Consider the following 25747-nt stretch of genomic DNA (forward strand, 5'->3'; position numbering starts at 1 on the left):
ATCTTGGGACATCAGCAGGGGCCTGGAAAGCCCAACATCAAAGTACCTACAGGTTTGCCACTGCTGCTGCCACCAACTAGGGACATGGCCACTTCCATCTAGGGACAACAGCCAGGGCCTGGAAGACCATCACCAAGGTCCTTGCAGGCTTGGTGACACCTGAGGTCTCCCTGCTAAGTGTGCTAGTAGCCACCAACTAACTAAAGAGGCAGGAGAGAGCCTTGCATGGGGTCTGTAGGTTGGAAGAAGGTGTGAGGGCATATAGATCCCAGCTTACCCATCAACTAGCCCACTACCTGTGCGTGGGGTTCCCACAGCCAACTCGGCCAGCTCTTGCTGAGACCCGACACCAGCCTGGTCCCCAACTCCCTCCCTAATCCGGCATCCACTTATCACCTGGTCCCGTCAGTTTGGCAATCAACAGGGCTCTTGAGCTCCTGAATCTCCAGTATCCCAACTGTACCCCCCTCACCCCAGCCATCAACCTGGCCCAGCACTCACAGCTACTTGGCTGGCCCGCAGCTTAACACCTGGTCCTGATCTACCCGATACAGAACAGCTCTATATTATAGGTGCATAGGTCCAGGAGCTCAGCCCTCAGGACCTCCAGAGAGACAGGTTCCTGATTGGGAAGTCAAAAGGGCAGGGACAGAAGAGATACAGTTTAGAGACTAAATTAGAGACCAGGAATTGTTGGGTTCACAGGTATTGTAAGGGGCTAAAACCAGGCTCCTACAACACATGGGTGGACTCCACAGGAACTTCCTCAGGTGCAGAATTCCATCAGGGACTGGCAATTACTAGACCCCACCTCCAAGAGTTTTGTCTTCAAGACTAACCCTCCCATTCTAGAGACCTTCAGCATCCTGAGGGTAGAGATACCAGCAAACTCCAGATAACCCCCTATTGAAAGGGAAGAAGAGAAGATATCAAACTCCAACAGAAACAATTCTTCAATTTTCCTTTGACATTTTTATTCTTTCTTTTGCTGCTCTCATATATCCAACATTTGTGAAATCAAGAACTATTCATGCATCAGTGTGCGGAGGACCAGGATGTCTGAGTAGTATATTTTTTGTTGTTGTATATTCTTTTAGATTTACATTTTTATTTTGCTTTTAAAGTTTTTTTATTTTTTGATATTTTTTCTTCTTATTTTGCTTTTCTTTATATATTTTAAAATTTTGTTTGCTTTTATTCTATGTACTTTCCTCTCACTTGTTGATTTCCCCAGAGTCTCTTTCTCTCTTTTCTCCTGCTAACATCTACTTTTTTTGATTCCTCTTTCATGCTTCTTTGATCTAACACCTCTATATTCTCACTTCCTACTTCATAAACATCACATTATACACCCCCACCCAGTTCTCTCTTTGTCCACCATTAGCAACCATAGAGCCTTTTGTAAATCTACTGTTTATATTGTAGATAATAATTGAACACATCATTTCTGCTTAATGTGGAAAAAAATACTGCAAACATCTTAATAGGAGCTATTTGGTTTAAGACTGCATATTGTTTGCACTGGAGTGGCATTAATATTGATTTCTCCCTTAAAGGTGAGGTATTTATGGAGGGACACTATAAGTCTATAGGGTAGAAACTGTAATACCTGAGATTCACACTGCTACAGAGGAAGACAAACGAACAACATGAGAAAACAAGGGAAGAAAATACCTCAAACAATATAAGATGCTACAATAATAGAATCCATTTGACAACACAGTAGAAGAAACATCAGAGAAGGAGTTCAGAATGTACGTTACAAAATGATCTGCAAAGTAAAGGATGATATAAGAGAGCAAATGCAGGCAGCAAAAGATCACATCAATAAAGAGATAGAGATTCTGGTGGGGGGAAATCAAACAAAAATCCTTGAAATCAAGAGAACAATAAACAAAATTAAAAATTCAATAAAAAGCATCACCAACAGACTAGATCACTTGGAAGACAGAACCTCAGGCAATGAAGACAAAATATATAGTCATGAAAATACAGTTGACCACACAGTGAAAGTGGTAAGAAACCATTAACAGAACTTCCAAGAATTATGAGATAACATGAAAAGACCAAATTTAATATTTGTGGGGATAGAGGAAGGTATAGAGTTATAAACCAAAGGAATGAACAAACTTTTTGATGAAATGATATCAGAAAATTTCCCAAACCTGAAGAAAGAAATGGAAAATCAAATACAAGAGGCTTACAGGACACAAAATGTACAAAATTACTACAGATCCACACCAAGGCACATTGTAATGAAAATTCCTAGCATTTAGAATAAGGAGAGAATTCTAAATGCCACAAAGGAACAATATCAGGTAACGTATAGGGGGAAACCAATTCAGACCAAATCTTCACTTTGTCGTCTTAGGACCTGTCTTCTTATACAACTCCTAAATCACAAGGAATAAACTCAAGAATTAATAAATGGAATAGATTCAAACTAAAAAGCTTCTTCTGAGCAAAGAAAACAATCAATAATATGAAGAGAGAGCCTGTAGAAAGGGAGAAAATATTTACTATATGCACATTAGATATAGCACTGAACTCCAGGATATACAAAGAACTAAAAAAAAAAAAACAAAACAAAACTTTCTTTCTTTCTTTCTTTTTCTTTTTTTTTTTTTTTTTTTTTTTGTGGTGCTGGGGGTTGAACCCAGGGCCCTGTGCATGTTAGGAAAGCACTCCACCAAATGAGCCATGTCCCCAGCCACTAAAAAAACTTAACACCAAAATACCAAATAACCCAATCAATACATGTGCTAAGGAACTGAGCAGACACTTCACAGAAGAAGATATACAATTGATTATAAATATGTGAAAAAAATTTCAACATCTCTAACAATTAGAGAAATGCAAATCACAACTACTCTAAGATCTCATCTCACCCTGGTCAGAATGGTGATTATCAAGAGTACAAGCAATAGTAAGTGTTGGCGAGGATGTGGGGAAAAGGCACACTCACACACTGCTGGTGGGACTGCAAATTGGTGCAACCAATCTGGAAAGCAGTGTGGAGATTCCTTGGAAAACCTGAAATGGAACCACCATTTGACCCAGCTATCCACTACTCAGTCTATATCCAAAGGACTTGAAATCAGCACACTATAATGATGCAGCCATATCAATGTTTATAGTGGCTCAGTTCACAATAGCTACACTGTGGAACCAACCTAGACGCCCTTCAAAAGATGAATGGGCAAAGACACTGTGGTATATGCCCAATGGGATATTATTCAGCCGTGCAGAAGAATAAAATTATGGCATTTGAAGGAAAATGAATGGAGCTAGAGAATATCATGCTAAGCAAAATAAGCCAATCCCCAAAAACCAAAGCCCAAATGTTTGTTTGTTTGTTTTCTGATATGAAGATGCTGATCCATAATGGGATTGGGAAGTTAGCAAGAGAAGACTGGAAGAACTCTGGATTGAGCAGAGCGGAGTGAGGGGAGGGGAGAGGGCATGAGAGTGGGAAGGATGGTGGAATGAGAAGACGTTAGCACCCTATGTACATGTACGCATTGTTTGCACTGGGTCCCTGGTTTGCTGAGTCCATTGCTCTGGGCCCTTGTGAGGCAGAACATCATGTCTGAAGGGAAGCTGATCAGAACATGGTGCCAGGAAGCGGAGAAAGAAAGGGGAAGAGGCCTCAGGGAGGATTAACCCTCCCAGGGCACACCCCCTGACACACCTGCTTTAGCCATGTCCTACCTGCCCACAGTTAACCACTCGGTCCATTCAAACTAGGATGGGCTTATTAGGTTACAGCTCTCACAATCCAATCATTTCACCTCAGAACATTCCTGCCTTAACACAGGAGCTTTGGGGGGCAGCTTATATCCAAACCATAGCAATATCACAAGAATGAGGAGAAAATACTGTCTTATGTTTAATACCTATTGCTTCTCATATCCTCTAGAATAAATATGAGCGTAATAAAACAAAAGTCTCTCTCTCTCTCTCTCTTTTTTTTTTTTTTTTTTGGTACCAGGGGTTGAACCTGGGGCACTCAGGCTCTGAGCCCTGTTCCCAGCTTTATTTTTTATTTTTTTTTTTGTTTGTTTGTTTGTTTGTTTGTTTTTAGAGACAGGGTCTCACTGATTTGCTTAGCACCTCACCATTGCTGAGGCTGGCTTTGAACTCATGATCCTCCTGCCTCAGCCTCACAAGCCCTGGAATTACAGGCCTGCAGCACCATGCTGGAAAACAACAGTCTTTTCATTATTAATTTATCAAATGACTCAGTTTAATGGTTAATTTGAATTGTGAACTTGATTGGATTAAGAGATACTGATGATTTAGAGGTTTCTGGGTGTGTCAATGAGTGTGAGTGTCTAGGAATGATTGGCATGTGGGGTAGCCAACTGAAATGGAGACACTCCCTAAGCTTGGGCAGCAAGGATAATGGCTTGAATGGAATAAAAGTTGAAAGAATGGGGAAGCAGCAGCAAATGTAAGCTCAATTCTTCTTGAACAGCTTGTTGATTTGTGGACTATCCAGCTCCTGGTCACATAAGCCAACCTAATAAGTCCTCTTTTTATAATCCTACTACTTCCTATTGATTCTGTTCCTGTAGAGAACCCTGACTAATACACCCAGATAGCCCAGTGTCCTTTTTCTCTGTAAAATTTGTTTGGATGTCACACAGCCATAGGATTTTCACTGTTTTTCTACTTCACTAATTTGAGAAAACGTCTCAGATCTTTTCTCATTCACAAGAGAGTTATGTGGGTCTTGACTAGCGTGGGACACTGGGAATTCAGAATGAAGGTGAGAAAAGAGTGAATGCTAAAAGCACCAAGCCTAGAACAGTGTTTGTCGAGGGGATAATAGAAACAGGGCTATGCTTGTGTGTGGCCCCACCCAGCCCCAGGGCCCATTGCCATACGGGGCAGAACACAGATGTAACAGAATCAGATAGGAGTCAGAGATGAAGCCTGTGGGTTTGCCAGACCTTTGCTAGAGACCATAGCATCCTGACCTTGACATGACCAGGGGCTGCACACCAGGCCTTGCCTACTCGGGCACCGGGTATGGCTTACCACCTCTCCCTGTTCCTCTGCATCAGCATCCCACCAAGATGTTTATGTTCTTCATTCTCAGCCTTCACCCGTTTCTGTAACCCAGACAGACCACACAGGAAGACAGCATCCTCCAGGGGAGGCCAGTCTGCAGGACAGCAATGTCCACAAGGAGCCAGTACCTGCTGCACCCTAGGGATTATGAGGTGAGTTTTCAGCATCATCGTAGGAAAGACTCTGAAGGATGATTACAATAAAGGGTAGAAAATGGAAGTCCATTAGTCACACCTGAAGCTCTCCCAATAAACCCAGAAGAGATAAGAAGAGACATTCCTGGGATGTTGATGGAGGCCCCTTAGTCAACCATTTCACAGGATTCTGATCTACTTTGTCACCATTATTAACCCAAACACAACAGAGATCACCCAGGATACAGTCCACCCCTTGATTGGCTAAAAAGATGGAAATGAACAGTTCTGTTGCCTAAGATTCCTCGGAACAGGGCATCCTGGCTGGTCTGCTAAGACACCAAGACTTCAACTGTTTCATTACTGGATTGGGGTTAATGAACCAAATATGAATTGCAGTACCTATGACACTGTAGTTATCATGTGCTGTGTGTAGCAACCACTTCCAGGCACGAGAATGGTTTTGGATCCTGGATGGGGACCCCAGAAAACTCAGAATATCCTGGTAGCCAACCCAGGATGAAGATGGCATTCACTGAATTTTGGAGGAGACTAACTGGACTAGACTGGAGGGATAGCCCAAGGGCACATGGTCCTTCCAGAAAGTGTCATTCATGGACATAGTCAAAGGTGGTTTTCTACATTGGTGGACAAAAGCTTTGAGTGGCACTGAAGATGGAGCTGAATCTGACAGTGTCACGGGGGAGTATGTGTGGCCTGGAGAAAAACTGGACCCCCTGTAGGACCCACTAGGCTCCAGGTCCTGGGTCTATTCTTGCTGGTTTCAGCAGCAGACACTGGAACATGTGGAACATGTGCTGGGAGCAGACCCTAAATGGTGATCAGCTGTCCCCCTCCACATCTGGTTTCAGACAGATGTCTGCCTTGCAGTTGACTGGCATGGCTTTTTTTCAATACAATCAACACACCAGTCTTTTCCAAAGATTTAGAACATATAATGCTTCCTAGATGTGAGATGAAGTGTTGGAGCATGCCCAACAGCAACCATTTCTGTTCACATACTGGAATCCCATTCAGGGTAATCAGATGCTCATTCTATGACAGGCACTGGAGGAGTCAGGTTGGCAGAGCAGTCGACTCTGGCCTCAGCTGAGGCTGGGATGGGAGAGAGATGTCAAAGAAAAGAAAATTCATGACACTTGTTAAAGCATGGTGTCGGCACTGGGGATGTGGCTCAAGCAGTAGCGCGCTCGCCTGGCATGTGTGCGACCCGGGTTCGATCCTCAGCACCACATACAAACAAAGATGTTGTGCCCGCCAAAAAACTAAAAAATAAATGTTAAAAAATTCTCTCTCTCTCTCTCTCTCTCTCTCTCTCTTTAAAAAAAATAAATAAATAAAAATAAAGCATGGTGTCAAATTGTTCTTGTTTTGTTTTGGTACCAGGGATTGAACTTAGGAACACTTAACCACTGAGCCACATTCCCAGTCTTTTTTATCTTTTATTTTGAGATAAAGTTTTGTAAGTTGCTTACAGCCTCACTAAGTTGCTGAGGCTGGCTTTGAACTTGTGATCCTCCTGCCTCAGCCTCCTGAGTTGCTGGGATCACAGGCGTGCACCAACATGCCCAGTCATTACAATTAATCTTGTAGCAATGATATATTTCTTAGAACATCCTACATATAGTAAGAAAGAGATTACTCAAGGGGAAAGGGCATCATGGTGGATGTAGGGATCACCACAATGGACTTCTGCAGTTAGGGAGTGTTATGCTGGAATTCGGGACCCCCAAAAGACCACCAGAGACCAAGATCAATGTAAGCAGCAAAGAGGTGTTTATTGAGAGCTAGCTCGGTCCTCCACACGCACACACAGCAACTGGTGACGCTGAGAGGCCCTGAGCCCAGAGTTTGCAGCAGTTTTATACAGTCTTTGGAGAAGGCAGGGACCCCCACATACATCATAGCATCTCTTAGCAAATCATCACACACCACGGGAAAGTCAAATAACAACTCCAAAACATGATTAGCACATTCAATGGTGGGAACAAGTTGTTAGGGGTGATTGGTTACTACAAGAAGGGGATTCGTTTGAACTGATTGGTTTAAGCCAAGAGGGGTGTATGTGCTGAACTACATGGTTTCCCATCATGTTATCAACCACCATAAACTACTGGGAGGGTCATCTGGCATCCCAGGTATTTCCCTGTCTCATGCTGATTGGTAGCTGCTAGGGGGTTGCTATGGATCCCCACCTAGCCTGACTGAGTCAGGGACACCTGGCGCAGCAGATCTCATTTGTAGATAAACCACTTAGCAGGGTGGGTATGTGCCTAGGAGTGCTCTGTGGGTCTTTCCAAGGACAAAGGTGATGTCCCTTCCTTGGACAGGCTTTGCTCTGAGGTAGAGGCTGGTTTTTCAGGAGAAAGACTGGACTTAATTTTGAATACATGAGCAAGTGGACATTTACTGCCAAGGAGCACAGAGGTGGGTCATTGAATGCAAAACCACGAAGGTCAGATTCCAGCAAAACCAACCTAACAGGACTCTTGCTGAAGGACAGCCAGGTAATCAGACATTGTCTCAGGAATGGAGGATAAAGAACTCAATCTGATATTCTAAAAATAGGAATAACAAACAGCTTCTTTCATGCTGTCATGCATCACTTAACAATGGGTAAGTGGTCTGAGATATTGCTCCTGTGTACAATGTACTCTCCTCCTGATGACATGAAGCCAATAAGCACAACCAGAAAAAATAAAGGAATGAACAAAGATTTAATACTGCAACAAGTAAAGGTACTAAAAACCCGAGTTTGTGTTGAAACTAGACTTCCAACTTCTGTTGGTGGATGGGGTCTGTGCAGGCTGCAGGCCTCTACAGGCGAGAAAGCCCCTTTTAGTGTCAGCAGCTAGGCACAGCAGGTGATCCTTCCAACATCAGCCCAGAGGGTCACAGTGGGCAAAACCACATTCTTCCCCATTATTACCCAGCAGCTCTTAGTGCCACAGCAAACCCCAGGACTCACTGCCAATTTCCTGTTGGGTTCCTGTCTGCAACTTTGAAGAAGAAAGCCACAGACAACAACAGAAGGCAAGAGTGAGTGGAGGAGGATTTATTAGAGAAGACATAGAACCCCAGTGGGGCGGGAGGGGATCTGATAGCGGGACACCATTTGGGTGTGCTCGCCTAGGGGCTTATATAGTTTTCGGGAGTGAGCATTGGCCAAAATCCATGTTACGCAGACATTGAAAAAGCATCAAGGCTACTGGCTGCATCCTTTAGCCTTTGAGTTTGAGTCCTTCCTGTAACTCCCATTTGGGTACATCCCCACCTTTCATTTTCTGGGACAAAGGAGTGACAGCAATGCTCCCAACAGCTCATCCATGGTGTATTCCTTACATGGGGGCCCATGACCCTGACGGCCTAACCATTTGACTATCTGTTCTATATACTGGGATTTTTGCAAGGCAGCGCTCTCCCTAAACCAACAGAAGCATGGGAATTTTACCAGGGGAGCCTATTCATATCCCTAGGAAAGCACAGGCAGGGGTGGACACATTTTTTAACATGCTCCATTTAAGGTGTGCTTTTTTGAGCACAATCAGTTTAAAGTCACAGATCACACGTTATAAATGGAGAGATAACAGACACATTTCTCCCCCCCACACACACACTACTAGGGACTGATCCCACCTTTTGCATTTTTTATTTTGAGACAGGCTCTTGCTAAATTGCTGAGGCTGGTCTAGAACTAGCAACACTCCTGCTTGAGTCTCCTGAGTCCCTGGGTTTACAGGTGTGTCCCCGCACACCTGGCTAGAAGAACAACATTGAATGTGCACTAACAGTCTTTTAAAGGCCCATTAGCTTTCTCCCCTGAAGTAGAGGCGTTTACCCATAAAGTTACGAGCCTCACTTAGTATCTAAAAATATGTAGGGCTGGGGTTATAGCTCAGTTGGTAGAGTGCTTGTCTCACATGCATAAGGCTATGGGTTCAATCCCCAGCACCACAATAAATAAATAAAAATAAAAATATGTATAATTAGGTGGTTTTGTCATTATGTGAGCATCACACAGAGTACTTACACACTAAAGCGTCTCCAGGCTACTACACACCCAGGCTGTGTGATGTGTATATGTGAACAGTGTAGTATATAGCCTGTTGCAAGTAGATTCATAATGAACAAAACACAAGGGAAAATCAGACATAAGAGAAAACAAGGAAGTTAAGAGAGGGAAACACAAGATACATGGCTGGGCCCAGTGGTGCACGCCTGTAATTACAGCAGCTTGGGAGGCTGAGGCAGGAGGATGACAAGTTCTCAGCCAGCCTCAGCAATTTAGCAAGGCCCCGAGTGACTTGGTGAAACCCTGTTTCAAAATAAAAAATAAAAAGGTCTGGGAATGTGGTTCTGTGGTTAAGCACCCCTGGGTTCAATCCCTCTTACCAAAAAAGAGAGAGAGAGAGAGAGAGAGAGAGAGAGAGAGAGAAAAGAAGAGAGAGAAATGAAGGTAGGGGGTGGTATTTCTGTGGAAGAATGCTTAAGGCCCTTCCATGTGAGGGCCTGGGTTCAATCCCCAGTACTGGGGAGGGAGGGAGGGAGGGAGGGAGGGAAGGAGAGAGAGAGGAGAGAGCGAGCTGCTAATACAGCATATTGTTTTATGGTCAACATATTTTTATAAATCGGATCATGCTTTCAAATAACAAAGCATTACACATAAACCAGGAAGACAGTCATTGCAATCACCATCACATATCACATACTGTGCATCATTGCATTTACCATTGTTGCAGAGTTCTCTTAGAGAGAGGGGAGACACTGAGGCTGACAGCCAGGAGGTGGTGTGTGTGAGTGGGCACTGACTAGTTCCCCTTTACATGTGAACCCCTTGTCTCCCCTACATGGGAACATAGGTTCTGAGTGGGAATTCTTTATTATAAGGTTGGGAAGGAGTTGTAACGGAGTCCTAACAGAGTTGCATCATGGAGTTGCGACAGAGTTAGTAGGAACGCACACATTTTCTTCTTTTCCTTTGTTCTCTCCCTTTCATCTGGGAGGACTCTCACCAGATGTCTAGAGATGGAGTAGGCACATGAAATGAGCATCGTCACCAAGTCACCAACGTGGGTGCAGCACCTGGTGCTGTGGCATTGCAATGGCTCTGACGTCAGCAGGCTGTAGGGATTTCTCAGCTTCATCCTAATCTTATGGAAACCACCCTGTGTATGTGGCCCATCCTTTACATCAAACATCATTCTGCATCACACGACAGCATTTCACAACATCACAGATATACAAGGGGTTAGATATCAATACAGGGGATTCTAAGTTGGGTATGGTGACACTGCCTGCGATCCCAGCTACTCAGGAGGATCCCAAGTTCAAGGCCAGCCCCCAGAAACTCAGCAAGACCCTACCTCAAAATAAAATAAAAAGGGCTGGAGTGTACCTTAGTGGTTATGTGCCACTGAGTTGAGTTCCCAGTACAAAAAAAAAAAAAAAGAATAAATAAATAAAGAAAAGCCAAGCAATACAATTTTATTAAAAGTGAAATTTAGACTAAACAAAGAACACACTAAAGAGAGAGAGAGAGAGAGAGAGAGAGAGAGAGAGAGAACGAGAACGTGGGTAGTCTCTGAAAAGGGAATGGCAAAGCAAACTTAATGTCATGTCCAAATTTATTACTTGTGAACGTCTAGAGCGTTCGGGTCCCTGGGTAAGGGTCGCGAAATAACCAGGACACAGGGGATGCAGAGCCAAGGCAGCAATCGCAACTGCATGCTGAGGTTTATTTGCAAGTTCCTTTTATACACTTCTTCTAACAAAGCAAGCAGTTCTTCAATAACACTTTACCCACATTGTCCAAATATCATGCCTCAGTGGATACACAGAGCTAGATTCAGATTGTTCCTGTTTGTTTGATAAGTACCCTCCTGAAGTTCTTTGTAGACATTATCTACTCCTCTGAGGATGCATTTGTTTCTTCAGAATGTACTGTTCCCAGGATAAGTATGCAGGAAGCTTCTTCCTCTTGGCCAAACCATGCAGAACTTGTGACTTGCGATAAGGGGAAGAGAACTTTTCCTCCTCCTAGCTGAGGTTTGCCTCAGCTGACCTAAATCACAGCCACACTCTTGCAAAATGTCAGGCCTGAGGGAGCTAAACTCTGCACACTTAAACCCCAACAATTCCTTCTTTTTTCTTTTGCTTTTCTAAAACAGCTTTCCACAAAGTTAATATAGCGTTTTGAGATGGTCTTATGCACATACAATATATAATTATAAACAGGATAATAACTAAGCATAACACTATTCCCAGTCCTCCAGCCGTATGGGTAAGACTTTGAGCAATTCCTTTGGGATCTAATCCCTCTGTTTTAAAAACAATTCAGCTATTTGTGCAGCATCATCATGTTGAAACCCTTTTCCAAAAATTTCAAATATATCCTTTTGTAAAGAATCGATCATTAATTGAGCTGTTTCATTACCATTGAGATAATTTTGTATGATACTCCATTCGTGTAAGCTTTGATTATATTGTACATTAGTTATACAGAAAGAAGTTGAATTCCAGTCACATTTTAATCTAATTTCTTGTTCTAAAGTGAGTATCTTTTTTCCTAACCAATTAACTGTCTGTTTTAAAATATCTATTTGAGTTTGAAGTCTAGAATCAATTTGAGTCTGGGATAGCCATAACTCATGCGAATCTTTATGCCATTCCTCAACAAACTGTTTTGTTTGTAAAGAAGTATGTAAAGCTATCCCTGAAACTGTAGCAACTGTAGTCACTGCAATAAGACTTAGAATTACAGCAACAACAACTCCCACAAACCGTTTAGTACATTTTAACAATTGTCTAAAAAATTCCAGAACCAAAGTATTTACAGGATCTTGGGACCATGGTCTTTGTAAATTTACAGGAAGCCAAATGTGAGAGCGCTGTTGTAACAGCACAATGGAATAACCAGGAGGAAGAGAAACAGATGTATTAATACAGGTATACAATTTACAATTAAAGCATAAAATTCCCTCATCAAAAGTAACATTTCCAATTAAGAACAGGTATGGCATGGGCACACATGTGGTTATATTATATTCTTTAAATACAGTAAAATTATAAGAAGCAGCAGATTGACTAGTCCCAGAAATAGAGCCATTAGACAAAATTACAGGTTTAGTTGCAGCAGCAATTTTCCATAAATGTGTTTGTAAATGATGAGGGTACTGCACTGAAGCCAAGCGTGGATCAGCAATTCCGCCATCACCCCAGGCCATCAATTTGTCGTTCCGAATGGTTTCATTCCATCTCTCTTTCGGCGGGATTCTGTATGTAGAAGATAAATCACAAGTAGTAATATTCCATTCTGAACAATTTTTTAAGAACATCCCGTAAGGACCCCACATGATAATATTCTGAAATATCTTTCCAAATTTGCCTAAACATTTCTGCCATATGAAAGGGGAGTATCTCAATTCCTGATAAGTAAAATCGGGGCACTCGGGGAACATAGGGTATTTTTGTTCAGTTATATTATCCAAGGTCATATTGACGGACCATGCAGACAACCGTTGTAAACGTGTTCGAGAACTATTACTCCAATTTCCAACTAGTATCCAATGTTGCCAATCTAATTGCAAGCAAGGAGGAACACCCAAGCATATAGGTTTACTGTTATTATTCTTATAAGTAAAATTAAATGGTGTTCCATCATTAATATTCATATGTTAAATTGTTCCAAGGGGGAGATAAAAGAGCAGGAGAAGTATATAAGGTAATATCCATGTCTCCCCAAGTAACAGGTTCCAGCAAAGGTGGATTGGGAATATAGACCCAATAGTGAGTATTATTATTTTGTACCTCAGAAGCAGAAGACACTGTCAATAATGCACACATGGCCAGAAATAAATTTTCTGGGGTGCAACTCTTCCCTGTTCGTTGCAGCACCTTTTGCCCTTCCCCACTCAGCTTTTTAATTTGACCCCACGTAGGTAAGGGAGAGAAATTAGGACGTCGACGACGTCGGGCCCCCAAGATGAAGACGCGCCATTGCTGCCACCGGAACATCAAGCTCAGGATCTTGATTCCTCGGCTGGGGTAGTGGATAGGGTGCCCCCCTTGGTGCCATTCTGATTATGACGGGTCTGGATCCACTGCCCTGGGAGCCACTGCCGGCGTCCATTTTCTGTTGAAACATAAGCATAGCCCTTTCCTCTATAAAGTAAAATCTCTGGCTGCCATTCAGCATCTGCTGCAATTTTTATCCAAATTGGTTCATGAACTGTTTCTAAGGTTTTTTGCTCAAAATGTCATTCTGCTCTTGTCAATATTTCTCCTTGTGGAAGATTAAGAAAATTTAAAATAAATAAGGATTGATGTAACAATGCTTTAGGTTGATTTTGTAAATGTCTAAACAAGTGCATATTTAAATCTGTCATTTTCCTCCTTTTTAATTTTTTAATTTGTGTTTTAAGCATAGCATTTACACGTTCTACTAAAGCTTGTCCTTGTGGATTATATTCTATTCCAGTTAGATGAACAATATCATATAATTTGCAAAAATCTTTAAAATTTTTACTAGTATAAGCCGGACCATTATCAGTTTTAATCATAGCGGGAATTCCCATAATAGCAAATGTTTCCACTAAGTGTTGAATAACATGACGGGTGGTTTCTCCAATTTGAGCCGTAGCCCACAAAAATTTAGAGTATGTGTCAATAGTAACATGAACACAAGAATAATGTCCAAACAAGGGAATATGTGTAACATCCATTTGCCATAATTCATTAGGTTGAATCCCTCTAGGATTTACTCCAGAAGGTACAATCCTAAGATGTAAAGGTCGACAAACTGGGCAATTTTTAATAATTTGTTTTGCTTGTTTATATGGAATCTTATATTTAATGTGTAAATGTCCGGCTTTAGAATGAAACAGATTATGTTCTTCTTGAGGAGTTTTGAACATCACTAATTTGTCTACCTGAGCATTACCATATGTCAAAAATCCTGGTAATTTAGAGTGTGATCTAATATGATCTATAAATATGCGAGTATTACGAGCTTGTAAAAGTTTTTGTAAAGTAAGAAAAAGATTTTGTGGAGTAGGTTTATTAGAATAGGCTACTGCAGTAAATATATTGTTAACTACTCCCATCGTGTATGCAGAGTCAGTAAGAATGTTAATGTCTTGATTATCAAAATCATTTAAAACTTGAATGACTGCAAATAATTCATTTTGTTGAACAGATTGATAGTTTGTTATTTGAACCCAATATTGATTCTCTGTCCAATAAGCACTTTTAGTTTTTGATCCATCAGTAAACACAGTAACAACATTGTCTAAAGGATATTCACTAATAATATTATTGATTACAAAATGTTGACGTTTTAACATGTCCCATAATTTGCCCTTGGGGAAATGATAGGAAATACCTCCGGTATATTCAGCCAACGCTATTTGTAGCATTTCAGTCATTTGTACCAAGTAAGTCCATTCGTCTTTAGGTAATGGGGTAATTATGTGAGAAATGTCATTGCCCGTCAAAGTTATACTTCTCTGTCTTCCTTGTTCAATTAATAATGTGATCTGGTCAGCATATGGCATAATATTTTTGGAGAATCTATGTTTTGTATGTAGAAAAGTGTTAGAGTTAAACATTTAACTTAACAAAAATAAGAAACATTTTTGATTCCTCTGTTAGATGTAGATTGTTTCTCCTTTTGCTAATGAATGTTTTTAGCTGCAATATCACTGAGCTGAACAAATAAATCACCTTGAGTACATAAGGAAAAATAAACACATGCTAAATGGATAAACTACATCTTTATTAGATCATTTTATCTCTAATACTTCAGAAGCTTAGAGATTTAGAGTATTCTTACATTAACTGCAAGAAAAATTAAAGGAGAAATTTTTTTTGAGATCATAACTATGAAGTCATGTGGTTATAAAATTCTGCATTTGTGTGCAAAATATGAATCACATTTACCTTTATTCTCTCTATTTAGTCTTGTCAATCACCTAGCAGGACTTAATAGATACCTTTCAAAGAAACAGAGATTGAGATGTGTTTATCTAACCTCAATAACCTCATCACTATAGTAATGAGATGTAGTATCCTTTTGCTATGGTTCAAGACAACAGGGAAGGAGAGATCACAAGAAAGAGAAATCAAAATTATTACAACTGAGAAACTACTTCTCATTAAGTTTTACCATGGTGCCACCTTTATTTTTACATAAGCATGGTGGCATAATTCAAGATCAATAAATCGGAAATCTTAATATTTAAAATTTATTTTGACTTTCATTTATCACCATATTAACAACCAAAAGAATTAGATAAAACACATAGGAAAGGGTAATATTAAACCCACCTTGTTGAGTTGATTTATTGACACATTAACTCATTTTTATATAGAAAAGGGATAGTGCATCTCAGTTTGCTTACAAGCTAGGAGATCACTTAAAATTTTGCATTTCCTAACTGCAAACAGAATATAGCACTTACAACAGGTTATAAATAAACTGGTTTTCAAGCATAGAGTTAGCCCCAACGATAATACACTATTTAAAAAGACCTAAGGCAATGAATTCCATTTCCAATGAAAAAAAGAACTGTGCAAACAAGCTTAAAATTACTTTTTTGTGCCAGTGTTATAAAATGTAGCTTTTAATAAAACCTTGACCCAAATGCCATTAACTTCAGAAAAAAATTTGGTGGAGAGAAGAATGTTATTTCATTTAGGAAAAATAACCATTATCTGTTGAGAGCCACAGCCAAAGGGGCCCCAGCAAACTTCCAGCTGCCAGCAAACTTCCAGCTGCTGGCTGATGATTGGCTCACAGCGGCCCCAGCAACATCTAGCTGATTGGCTCCTCGGCCCCAGCAACATCTAGCTGATTGGCTCCTCTGCGGTGATGCTCATTGGACTGTTTCCCTGCCCTTTCAGACCACGGAGCTGCTCATTGGGGGACTTTTTTGGCTCCGCCCACATGACCCAGCCAATCGGCCTCAAGAGCAGGAGGATTGTGGGAGGTGGAGAGAAGCTTGTGTGGGAGAGAGAGGCTTGGGGAAAGCCGGTGGTGGCAGTTGAGGCTCTGAGGGTTTTTCCTGAGAGACTATTTTGTTTGTCGTGTGTGGTTCTAAAAATAAAGTTAGTTTCTTTTGACAAGTGGCTCCTGATTGTGCCCAGCCAGACTGCGGCATTTGGTGGCTCGCACGGGGAGCGACTGAGGGTAAGTGAACTGCTCGCCCCTGAGGGCAGGGCGAGAGGATGGGTAGCCATTTTAAGATTCTTCTTTTGTTATTTTGTTTCACTTTTGTTTTAAGTTGCCTGTCCCTGGAGATGTGTAAGATGGAAGAAAAACCGCTCACATCTGAGGAACAGATAGGGAGAAAGGACGGATGGACATTTCAGGAGGCTATTATAATGATTTTGTGTTGTTCCAATTTTGTTTCACTCTGTTTCAGTTTTGTTAGGCGTTATCTTGTTGGGTTGTATTATAGTAGAAATACGGGATCAGAAATTAGTAAAAAACAAACTGAAAGAGTGTTAAGTAAATTGTTAGAGGAAGGAGGCATCTCAGTAAAATCAAGAACAATCAGGGCATACGTTGATACAATACAAAAATGTAGCCCATGGCTTTTTAAGGAGGAGTTGTTAAATATATCACAATGGAACCATCATGGTGAAGATTTAAAAAGAATAGAAAAGAAAAGCCCAGGGACTCTGCCAGTTGGCACATTGCCATTGTGGACATTCGTATCTTGTTTGCTTAGTCCAAAGCCTTCAGTTCACACAATGGTAGAGGAAGGAGAAGACATAATGATTCAAGTAAAAGAGAAGGTCTCTCAAGTTAGTCAGACAGAGGAAAAGATTCAAGTAAAAGAGAAGGCCTCTCAAGCTAGTCAGACAGAGAAAGAAAGTGTAAAACAGAAAAAGCCATCAGGGGGAAAGTTACAACAGGAGACTGCTACTAACACCTTTCTATCACCAGAGGGTGTAAGTGTCCAACCAACAGCACCACCTCTACAGGAGACTGCTACTAACACCTTTCTATCACCAGAGGGCGTAAGTGTCCAACTAACAGCACCACCTCTACAGGAGACTGCTACTAACACCTTTCTATCACCAGAGGGCGTAAGTGTCCAACTAACAGCGCCACCTCCATATGCTGGGAGGCCCCCAACCCCCGCAGTTGATAGTTGGGATCCTGAGACAAGGTCTCAAATATTAACATGCCCTGTATTTGAGGCAGGAGGGCAGCGATTTTACCAAGTTTTAAATTTCAAAACAGTGAAGCAGCTAAAAGAGGCTGTAACAACCTATGGTCCTCAAGCACCCTTCACTGTAAGCTTGGTCGAATCCATTAACAACTTGAACATGACGCCAGCAGATTGGGCTAATATGTGTAAAGCTGTGCTAAATGGAGGACAATACCTGTTATGGAAGGTTGCCAATGAGGAATTTTGCAAGGAGACGGCTAGGCGAAATGCAGCAGCTGGTTATCCTCAGAGAAATCTAGATATGTTGTTAGGAAAGGGACCTTATGAGGATCAGCAGCAACAAATTGCATATGATCCTGGCGTATACGCACAAATTGCTGCAGATGCAATTAAGGCATGTAAGACTTTACAAGGACATGGAGGTTTACAAGGTCAATTATCTAAGGTAATACAAGGAGCTAATGAACCTTATGCTGAATTTGTAGATAGGCTTATTCAAACAGCTACCAGAGTTTTTGGGAATACAGAACAAGCAATGCCATTACTAAAACACCTGGCTTATGAGCAAGCGAATCGTTGGTGCAGAGATATCATTAGACCATGGAAACATGAAGATTTAAACACATATATTAAATTATGTAGAGACATTAATGAACAAGAGCAAGTCGTGGCAGCTGCAGTAAAACAGGCTTTAGATGCCAGAGACATTAATGAACAAGGGCAAATTGTGGCAGCTGCAGTAAAACAGGCTTTAGATGCCAGGCCGAGAACATGCTACAATTGTGAACAAACAGGACATTTTAAAAGGAATTGCCCCATTGGAGGAGGGTTTAACAAAACTAGGTATCAAAGGAGTAGAATACCAGGTATTTGCCCACGATGCCGTAGAGGGAGACATTGGGCTAATGAATGCCGTTCTCAAACCACCATAGAGGGTACTCCATTATCAAAAAACGAACAAGGACCAGGTGTTTATCCACGATATCGTGGAGAAAGGCATTGGGCTCCATTGCCAAAAAACAGACAGGGGGGCCCAATGCTCCGGGGCCCAAAACCACAAATATACGGAGCACTGGAGGAACCCAGCAACCCCATCAGGGTAGTGCCCAGGACACATTGTCCATCAGATCCCTCATCAGACAAACCAGAGGGAGCGCAGGGTTGGACATCTGCGCCTCCGCCAGAGCAGTACTAACTCCAGAGATGGGAGTTCAAATCATTCCCACAGGGGTGAAAGGACCTCTTCCCAAAGGAACAGTAGGCTTATTATTGGGACGCAGCTCTTCTACTCTAAAAGGACTTATGATAAGTCCTGGGGTAATTGATCCCGATTATGAAGGTGAAATAAAAATTATAGCCAGTTCTCCAAAGGGTATATCAGTAATTTCACCAGGAGATAGAATAGCACAGTTACTAATAATACCCAGCCTACATGATAAATTTTCCAGTCGTACTGTAGAAAGAGGTTCCAAGGGATTAGGCTCCACAGGTGTAGATTGGGCTATGCTTTCTTTAAATTTAGATTCTCGCCCCATGCTAAAACTAAATATGCAAGGACATGAATTTAATGGGCTACTGGATACAGGTGCAGACCTTAGCATCATCTCTCGTCAAGAATGGCCAAAACATTGGCCATTACAACAAGCCACTCAAACGCTTCGAGGCCTAGGAGTGGCAACTAATCCCCATAGAAGTGCAATGGTATTAGATTGGAAGGATCCTGAAGGATGTGAAGGAACTATACAGCCATATGTATTGGATCATCTTCCCGTAAATTTATGGGGACGAGATGTCCTAGATCAATTAGGTTTGACATTAACAAATAACATCAACCAAAATGCACCCACTATTATGACTAGACAAGGTTTTAGGAAAGGAAAAAGATTAGAAAAACAAGAACAAGGTATAGCAGCACCAATACAAATAGATCAAGGAACAGACAGACATGGGTTGGATTTTCAGAAAGGGCCACTGAGACAATAAAAATTACTTGGAAATCAGAAAGACCAGTATGGGTTCCTCAGTGGCCCCTGACTAAAGAAAAGATACAAGCAGCCCATGACCTGGTCAAACAACAATTAGCAGAAGGACATATACAACCTTCTGTATCTCCCCATAATACTCCCATTTTTGTCATCAAAAAGAAATCTGGTAAATGGAGATTATTGCAAGATTTAAGAGCCATTAATAATGAGATGGTTATTATGGGACCTGCTCAATCAGGGATTCCTCAGTTGTCTGCTTTGCCAAAAACCTGGTATGTTTTAGTTATAGATATTAAAGATTGTTTTTTTTCAATTCCAATTCATCCTGAGGATAGTCCACGTTTTGCATTTACTATCCCTGCACTGAATCATGAAGGTCCTGATCAGAGATATGAATGGAAAGTACTCCCTCAAGGGATGGCTAACAGCCCAACTATGTGTCAAATTTATGTTAACAAAGTAATCCAGCCACTTAGAAATCAAAATCCTGAACTACAAATATTTCACTATATGGATGATGTATTATTAGCACACGAAGATAAAAACACATTGCTAGAATGTTATGCCACACTTACAAACTTATTAAAAAATTATAATCTAGAGATAGCAATAGATAAAGTACAATTAAATTTTCCAATTAATTATTTAGGAGTTCTATTATCCTCAACCATGGTCCGTCCACCAAAAATTCAAATACGAGTAGATCAACTCAAATCACTTAATGACTTTCAAAAGTTATTAGGAGACATAAATTGGATAAGGCCTTATTTAGGTATACCAACAGGAGAGTTGGGACCTTTATTTGATATCCTAAAAGGTCCATCAGATCCAAATTCACCCCGAATGTTAACGCCTGAAGCAAGAAAGGCATTAAAAATCATTGAAACATATATGGAAAATATGCATTTGGATAGAATTGATATAAGTTTGCCTTTATTATTTATTGTACTACCAACAAAAAATATTCCTACAGGAGTATTTTGGCAAGAAGGTCCATTATTATGGATACATTTATCTTATTCTCCTAACACTATTCTTACTAGGTATCCTGAGGCTGTAGGACAATTAATACTCAAAGGAATAAAAGCAGCAAAGGGAGTGTTTGGAATTTCTCCCAATAAAATTATTACTCCATATACTATGAATCAAATTGATGAGTTAGCTAATGAGTTAAATACTTGGGCAATAATCATGTGCAAATCTAATGTTTCATTTGATAACCACTTACCATCTAATCCTTTATTGTCTTTTTGGTCATTGCATCCTGTAATTTTTCCAAAAATGACAAGAAAAACACCTATCATGAATGCTCCAAATATATTCACTGATGGGTCAAATAATGGTACAGCAGCAGTAGTTACCCCTGATCAAACTTTTACATTTTTAGTACCCAAACAATCAGCTCAAAAGGTAGAGCTTAATGCAGTTTTACAAGCTTTTGTGATGTTTAAAGATTCTGTATTTAATTTATTTTCTGATAGTCAGTATGTAGTTAATGCTATAGTATCTCTTGAAGATGCTGGTAGGATTTCCCCTTCTTCTACTGTTTTCTCTTTGCTTTCCACTATACAAAGTCTAATCTGGGACAGAAAAGATCCATTCTTTATAGGACATATCAGGGCACATACAGGATTGCCTGGAGCCCTTAGTTTGGGCAATGATTTAGCAGATAAAACTACACATGACATACATATTTTCTCTACACTAGAAGAAGCTATAAATTTTCATAAAAAGTTCCATGTCAATGCTAATACTTTACAAAAGCGTTTTAAAATAACTAAGGAACAAGCTAGACAAATAATAAAACAATGTCAAAATTGTGTGACCTTTTTACCACAAGTTAATCTTGGAGTCAATCCTAGAGGATTGATACCTAACCATATTTGGCAGATGGACGTCACACACTTGCCAGAATTTGGAAAATTAAAATATTTGCATGTTACAGTTGATACTTCTTCTGGATTTTTGATGGGCTCCCTTCACGCCGGAGAAAAAACTAAAGATGTTATAGCTCATTGCTTACAAAATTTTGCCACTGTGGGTGTTCCAAAACAGTTAAAAACAGATAATGCCCCTGGTTATACTTCTACCTCTTTTAAACAATTTTGCTCAACATTTGGCATTACTCATATAACAGGAATCCCATACAATCCACAGGGACAAGGCATAGTTGAAAGAGCTCATCAAACTATTAAAATGTACTTATTAAAGCAAAAAGAAGGAATTGGGAAGGGGTATATATTCCCCAAAGATAAACTTAAAATAACCCTTTTTACTCTAAACTTTTTAAATTTGGATTCATCAGGACTTAGTGCTGCAGAAAGGCATATGTGTCCAAAAAATGTACATAAGCCCAAGGTACTTTGGAAGGATATTCTAACAGGACAATGGAAAGGTCCTGACCCAGTAATTGTCTGGAGTCGGGGGTCTGTTTGTGTGTTTCCACAGGGAGAACAGCAGCCGATTTGGATTCCAGAGAGATTAACCAAGGTCCTGACCCAGTGATTGTCTGGAGTCGGGGCTCTGTTTATGTGTTTCCACAGGGAGAACAGCAGCCGATTTGGATTCCAGAAAGATTAACTAAAGCGATTTCTACAGACCAAAAAGAAGATGATTTGGCTCAAATCCATAACAACTGATATCCAAAACTCCAGTTTGGCTATTCTTACATCTGCAACAGAACCAGGATGCTTTTTTCAATATCTATTTTATTATTGCCCTTTGCCATATCATGAAGTTCTATTTTGTTTTTTGAGCTCATACAGACCTAGGTTAATGTTTTGCTGATCAGTTCTATTTTTTGACTATAGAGTTTTTAAACATTGCAATGGAGATTTCACCTGTAAAAAGTTATAAGGCCTTTACTATAATGTTATGTGTTGTATGTATTATATTATGTATGCACACTTGTGTTTTGTGTTATATGTTTGAATGTACGTATGTCCATATATCATATATGATGAGCGCTCATGATAAAATGGATCCAAATATTTTTTTTTCACGTGATTTATATGGTTTAATTTAAATTGGGTAAACAACTGTTGAGGATTGTTTTAATATGTAAACAAAAAAGAAGGTTAACAGATCTGTTTGTTTACTTTCACCTTTCCTTTTCATTATATTTAATAATTCTCTTAAAGATAATGTAAATTGTTAAGAAAATTGTTTTCTTTTAGTGCCTTCTGTAATGTTACATAATTTTTTCTTTAGCCATTATTGCCAGAATTCCTATCTTCATCCCAGTGCCGGTGAAGACAATGTAAATTGTTAAGAAAATTGTTTTCTTTTAGTGCCTTCTGTAATGTTACATAATTTTTTCTTTAGCCATTATTGCCAGAATTCCTATCTTCATCCCAGTGCTGGTGAAGTCAAAGATAAAACCAATCTACAGCTTCTACAATAGCCATCACTGAACTGCTTGCAGAACTTGCCTGGACACACTGTGAGCTCACCTGTATGCATTGTGAACTATCTGTTGGTGCAGTGACTTGTGGTAGTGTTGGGGTATTTTTGCTGATGATGTCACCGGTGGTACAATTTTTCAAAGGAGCCCTCAATTGGCTTAATGTCATGGCATTTTGCATCCTCCTCTACTAGTGATGGTCTAAAATTTGGGGGCCAACAGAGGTGAGGCAAAGAACCTCACCCCCCCACTGGTGCAAAGGCCTATCCACAAGTATGGCTGTATGCTGGACCGGTAGTCAGTGACGGGTATGATCCAATTGCAGTGGTACCAACCTAAGACAGGAGGCTGACGCCTAGAGGTCAGTTCATCCGATGACGGGTAAGGACCATATGTTGAATTGGACTGCCTAACAGGCACGGTCCCTAAGCCACATGCTTGTTGTTTAAACAGAGAGGGGGAGATGTTGAGAGCCACAGCCAAAGGGGCCCCAGCAAACTTCCAGCTGCCAGCAAACTTCCAGCTGCTGGCTGATGATTGGCTCACAGCGGCCCCAGCAACATCTAGCTGATTGGCTCCTCGGCCCCAGCAACATCTAGCTGATTGGCTCCTCTGCGGTGATGCTCATTGGACTGTTTCCCTGCCCTTTCAGACCACGGAGCTGCTCATTGGGGGACTTTTTTGGCTCCGCCCACGTGACCCAGCCAATCGGCCTCAAGAGCAGGAGGATTGTGGGAGGTGGAGAGAAGCTTGTGTGGGAGAGAGAGGCTTGGGGAAAGCTGCCAGCAATTATCTTTTTTCCTAATCTTTAATACACACAATTTAAATATATACAGTTGCTTTAACATTTTATATAATTCCTATGTACTGGAGCAATAACAAGGTCTAATTTTGTCCCAAGCTTCTAAAGTTATTTCCTTCAATTGCTCATGAATCTCAGGAGGAATATTAATTTGATGTTGAATGTCATCATACATACCAGTGCCAGATAACATAGGGTATCCTATGGCACGAATAACAGGGTTTTGACTGTTACCATTTTCTCTAGCCTTAGTGGCACATCTTTCTAAAAACCACATGTGCCATTGAAGATATTCAGGTTCCTGTAAAAGAGCACGGCTCACAATCTTCCAATCCTCAGGAGCAAAATTATTGTAATGAGTAGCAAAAGCATTAAGCAATGCTTTTACATAATGAGATTGAGGTCCGTACATTGTCACTGCCTTTTTTAATCTGCTAATATGATCAATATCAATCCCCTCATACCGAGGTGGATGTGCCATTCCATTAGCTGGATCAGGCCTGATTATAGGAAAAGTAAAGAAAGGAGTTTCGTCCTCATCGTCAGAAGGTTCTGAGTCCATTTCCTGGACAGCCTTTAAAGAAGCTGCCAAAAAAGGATTGGTGGCTGGAGGGACAGAGGGCCTGGTTCCTGATAAAGGCTTAGGGTTTATTTTAGCTTCTAATTTATTAAGATGTCCCAAAACCTCCTCCATAACAAGTTTGAATTGCTCCGAAACGGAGCGATCATCAATCATCGTTTTTACTTTCGTTTTCTTTTCCGTAGCAGTACCAATTAAATCAGCAGAATTTTGTGAAGAATTATGAGTCAATTGTTGCATATCTTTTACTATCTCTTCTTTTTCACTAACATCCAGAGGGAGATCTAGAATAGAGGGAGCTAACTCCTTTTGTAAGTTGCCAATCAACCTTTCTTCCTCCATAGCTTTAAACATTGTATATAAAATAGACCAGATAGACCAAAACCGAATTGGAATTTTTTCACCTTGCCTCATGGCCTTTTCAACATTGTGACGGACCCATTTCCAATTATCTACATCCATAGATCCTTCCTCCGGGAACCAGGGATTCCATTCCCTGACCAGCTTAAGACACATCTCTATATCAGAATGGGAAATGTTAATACCATAGACAGCAAGTGAATGCCTAAGAATACGTAAAAAAGGAGAAGATGAAGATTGTCCCATCACCCTGTAATATAAAGAAAAATAACTTACCCTTCCTGACAATCCAACAGGGTCCCTGTTCGGGCGCCAATTGTGAACATCTAGAGCGTTCAGGTCCCTGGGTAAGGGTCGCGAAATAACCAGGACACAGGGGATGCAGAGCCAAGGCAGCAATCACAACTGCATGCTGAAGTTTATTTGCAAGTTCCTTTTATACACTTCTTCTAACAAAGCAAGCAATTCTTCAATAACACTTTACCCACATTGTCCAAATATCATGCCTCAGTGGATACACAGAGCTAGATTCAAATTGTTCCTGTTTGTTTGATAAGTACCCTCCTAAAGTTCTTTGTAGACATTATCTACTCCTCTGAGGATGCATTTGTTTCTTCAGAATGTACTGTTCCCAGGATAAGTATGCAGGAAGCTTCTTCCTCTTGGCCAAACCATGCAGAACTTGTGACTTGCGATAAGGGGAAGAGAACTTTTCCTCCTCCTAGCTGAGGTTTGCCTCAGCTGACCTAAATCACAGCCACAGCTCTTGCAAAATGTCAGGCCTGAGGGAGCTAAACTCTGCACACTTAAACCCCAACAATTACTGTTTGAAGTTTGCCAGAACTGGCTTCCGCCTTCTGCAGTCTTCAACAATCTGATCTGAACTCCTCCTTCACAGTAGACAGGGGAGTTTTGACCCAAGTTGGTCCTTTCAGGAACTGTCATGGCAACCATCTCATTGAGCTCAGCTTGCTCTGCAAGTCAATACTATGTTTCACTGGGCAAACTTTATCTTATTGTGCCTTTATTACTAATGAAATTTCCCTTCTGATTTACCCTGAGAAATCTATGGGTCCTGAATTCTACCTAAACAACAACCCCAGTAGACCCTGTCAGCCGTTAGCCCCATTGATCTTTCTTTCTTGAAGTATTTCATAATTGGCTAGCTTTGTTTCTGTTTGTTTTTAGAGTTAGCGCCACTGATGGTTTT

At 40.7% G+C, this 25747-nt stretch overlaps 1 protein-coding gene across 1 annotated transcript; it reads right to left on the reverse strand.

The window, feature by feature from the left end:
* Positions 1 to 10987: 10987 nt before the first annotated feature.
* On the reverse strand, positions 10988 to 25353 carry LOC124080332 (endogenous retrovirus group K member 13-1 Env polyprotein-like). The gene is made up of 2 exons (XM_046426271.2): positions 24814 to 25353; positions 10988 to 12503 (listed from the first exon to the last, which is right to left on the reverse strand). Exons 1-2 carry the CDS (start codon positions 24861 to 24863, stop codon positions 11540 to 11542), a joined length of 1014 nt encoding a protein of 337 aa, XP_046282227.1. The 5' UTR covers positions 24864 to 25353; the 3' UTR covers positions 10988 to 11539.
* Between the last annotated feature and the right edge of the window lie 394 nt (positions 25354 to 25747).

Source organism: Marmota monax, unplaced genomic scaffold (genome assembly GCF_021218885.2).
Source record: "Marmota monax isolate L192 unplaced genomic scaffold, Marmota_monax_Labrador192_F-V1.1 WCK01_AAM20220418_F8-fsc00035, whole genome shotgun sequence".
Lineage (NCBI taxonomy): Eukaryota > Metazoa > Chordata > Mammalia > Rodentia > Sciuridae > Marmota > Marmota monax.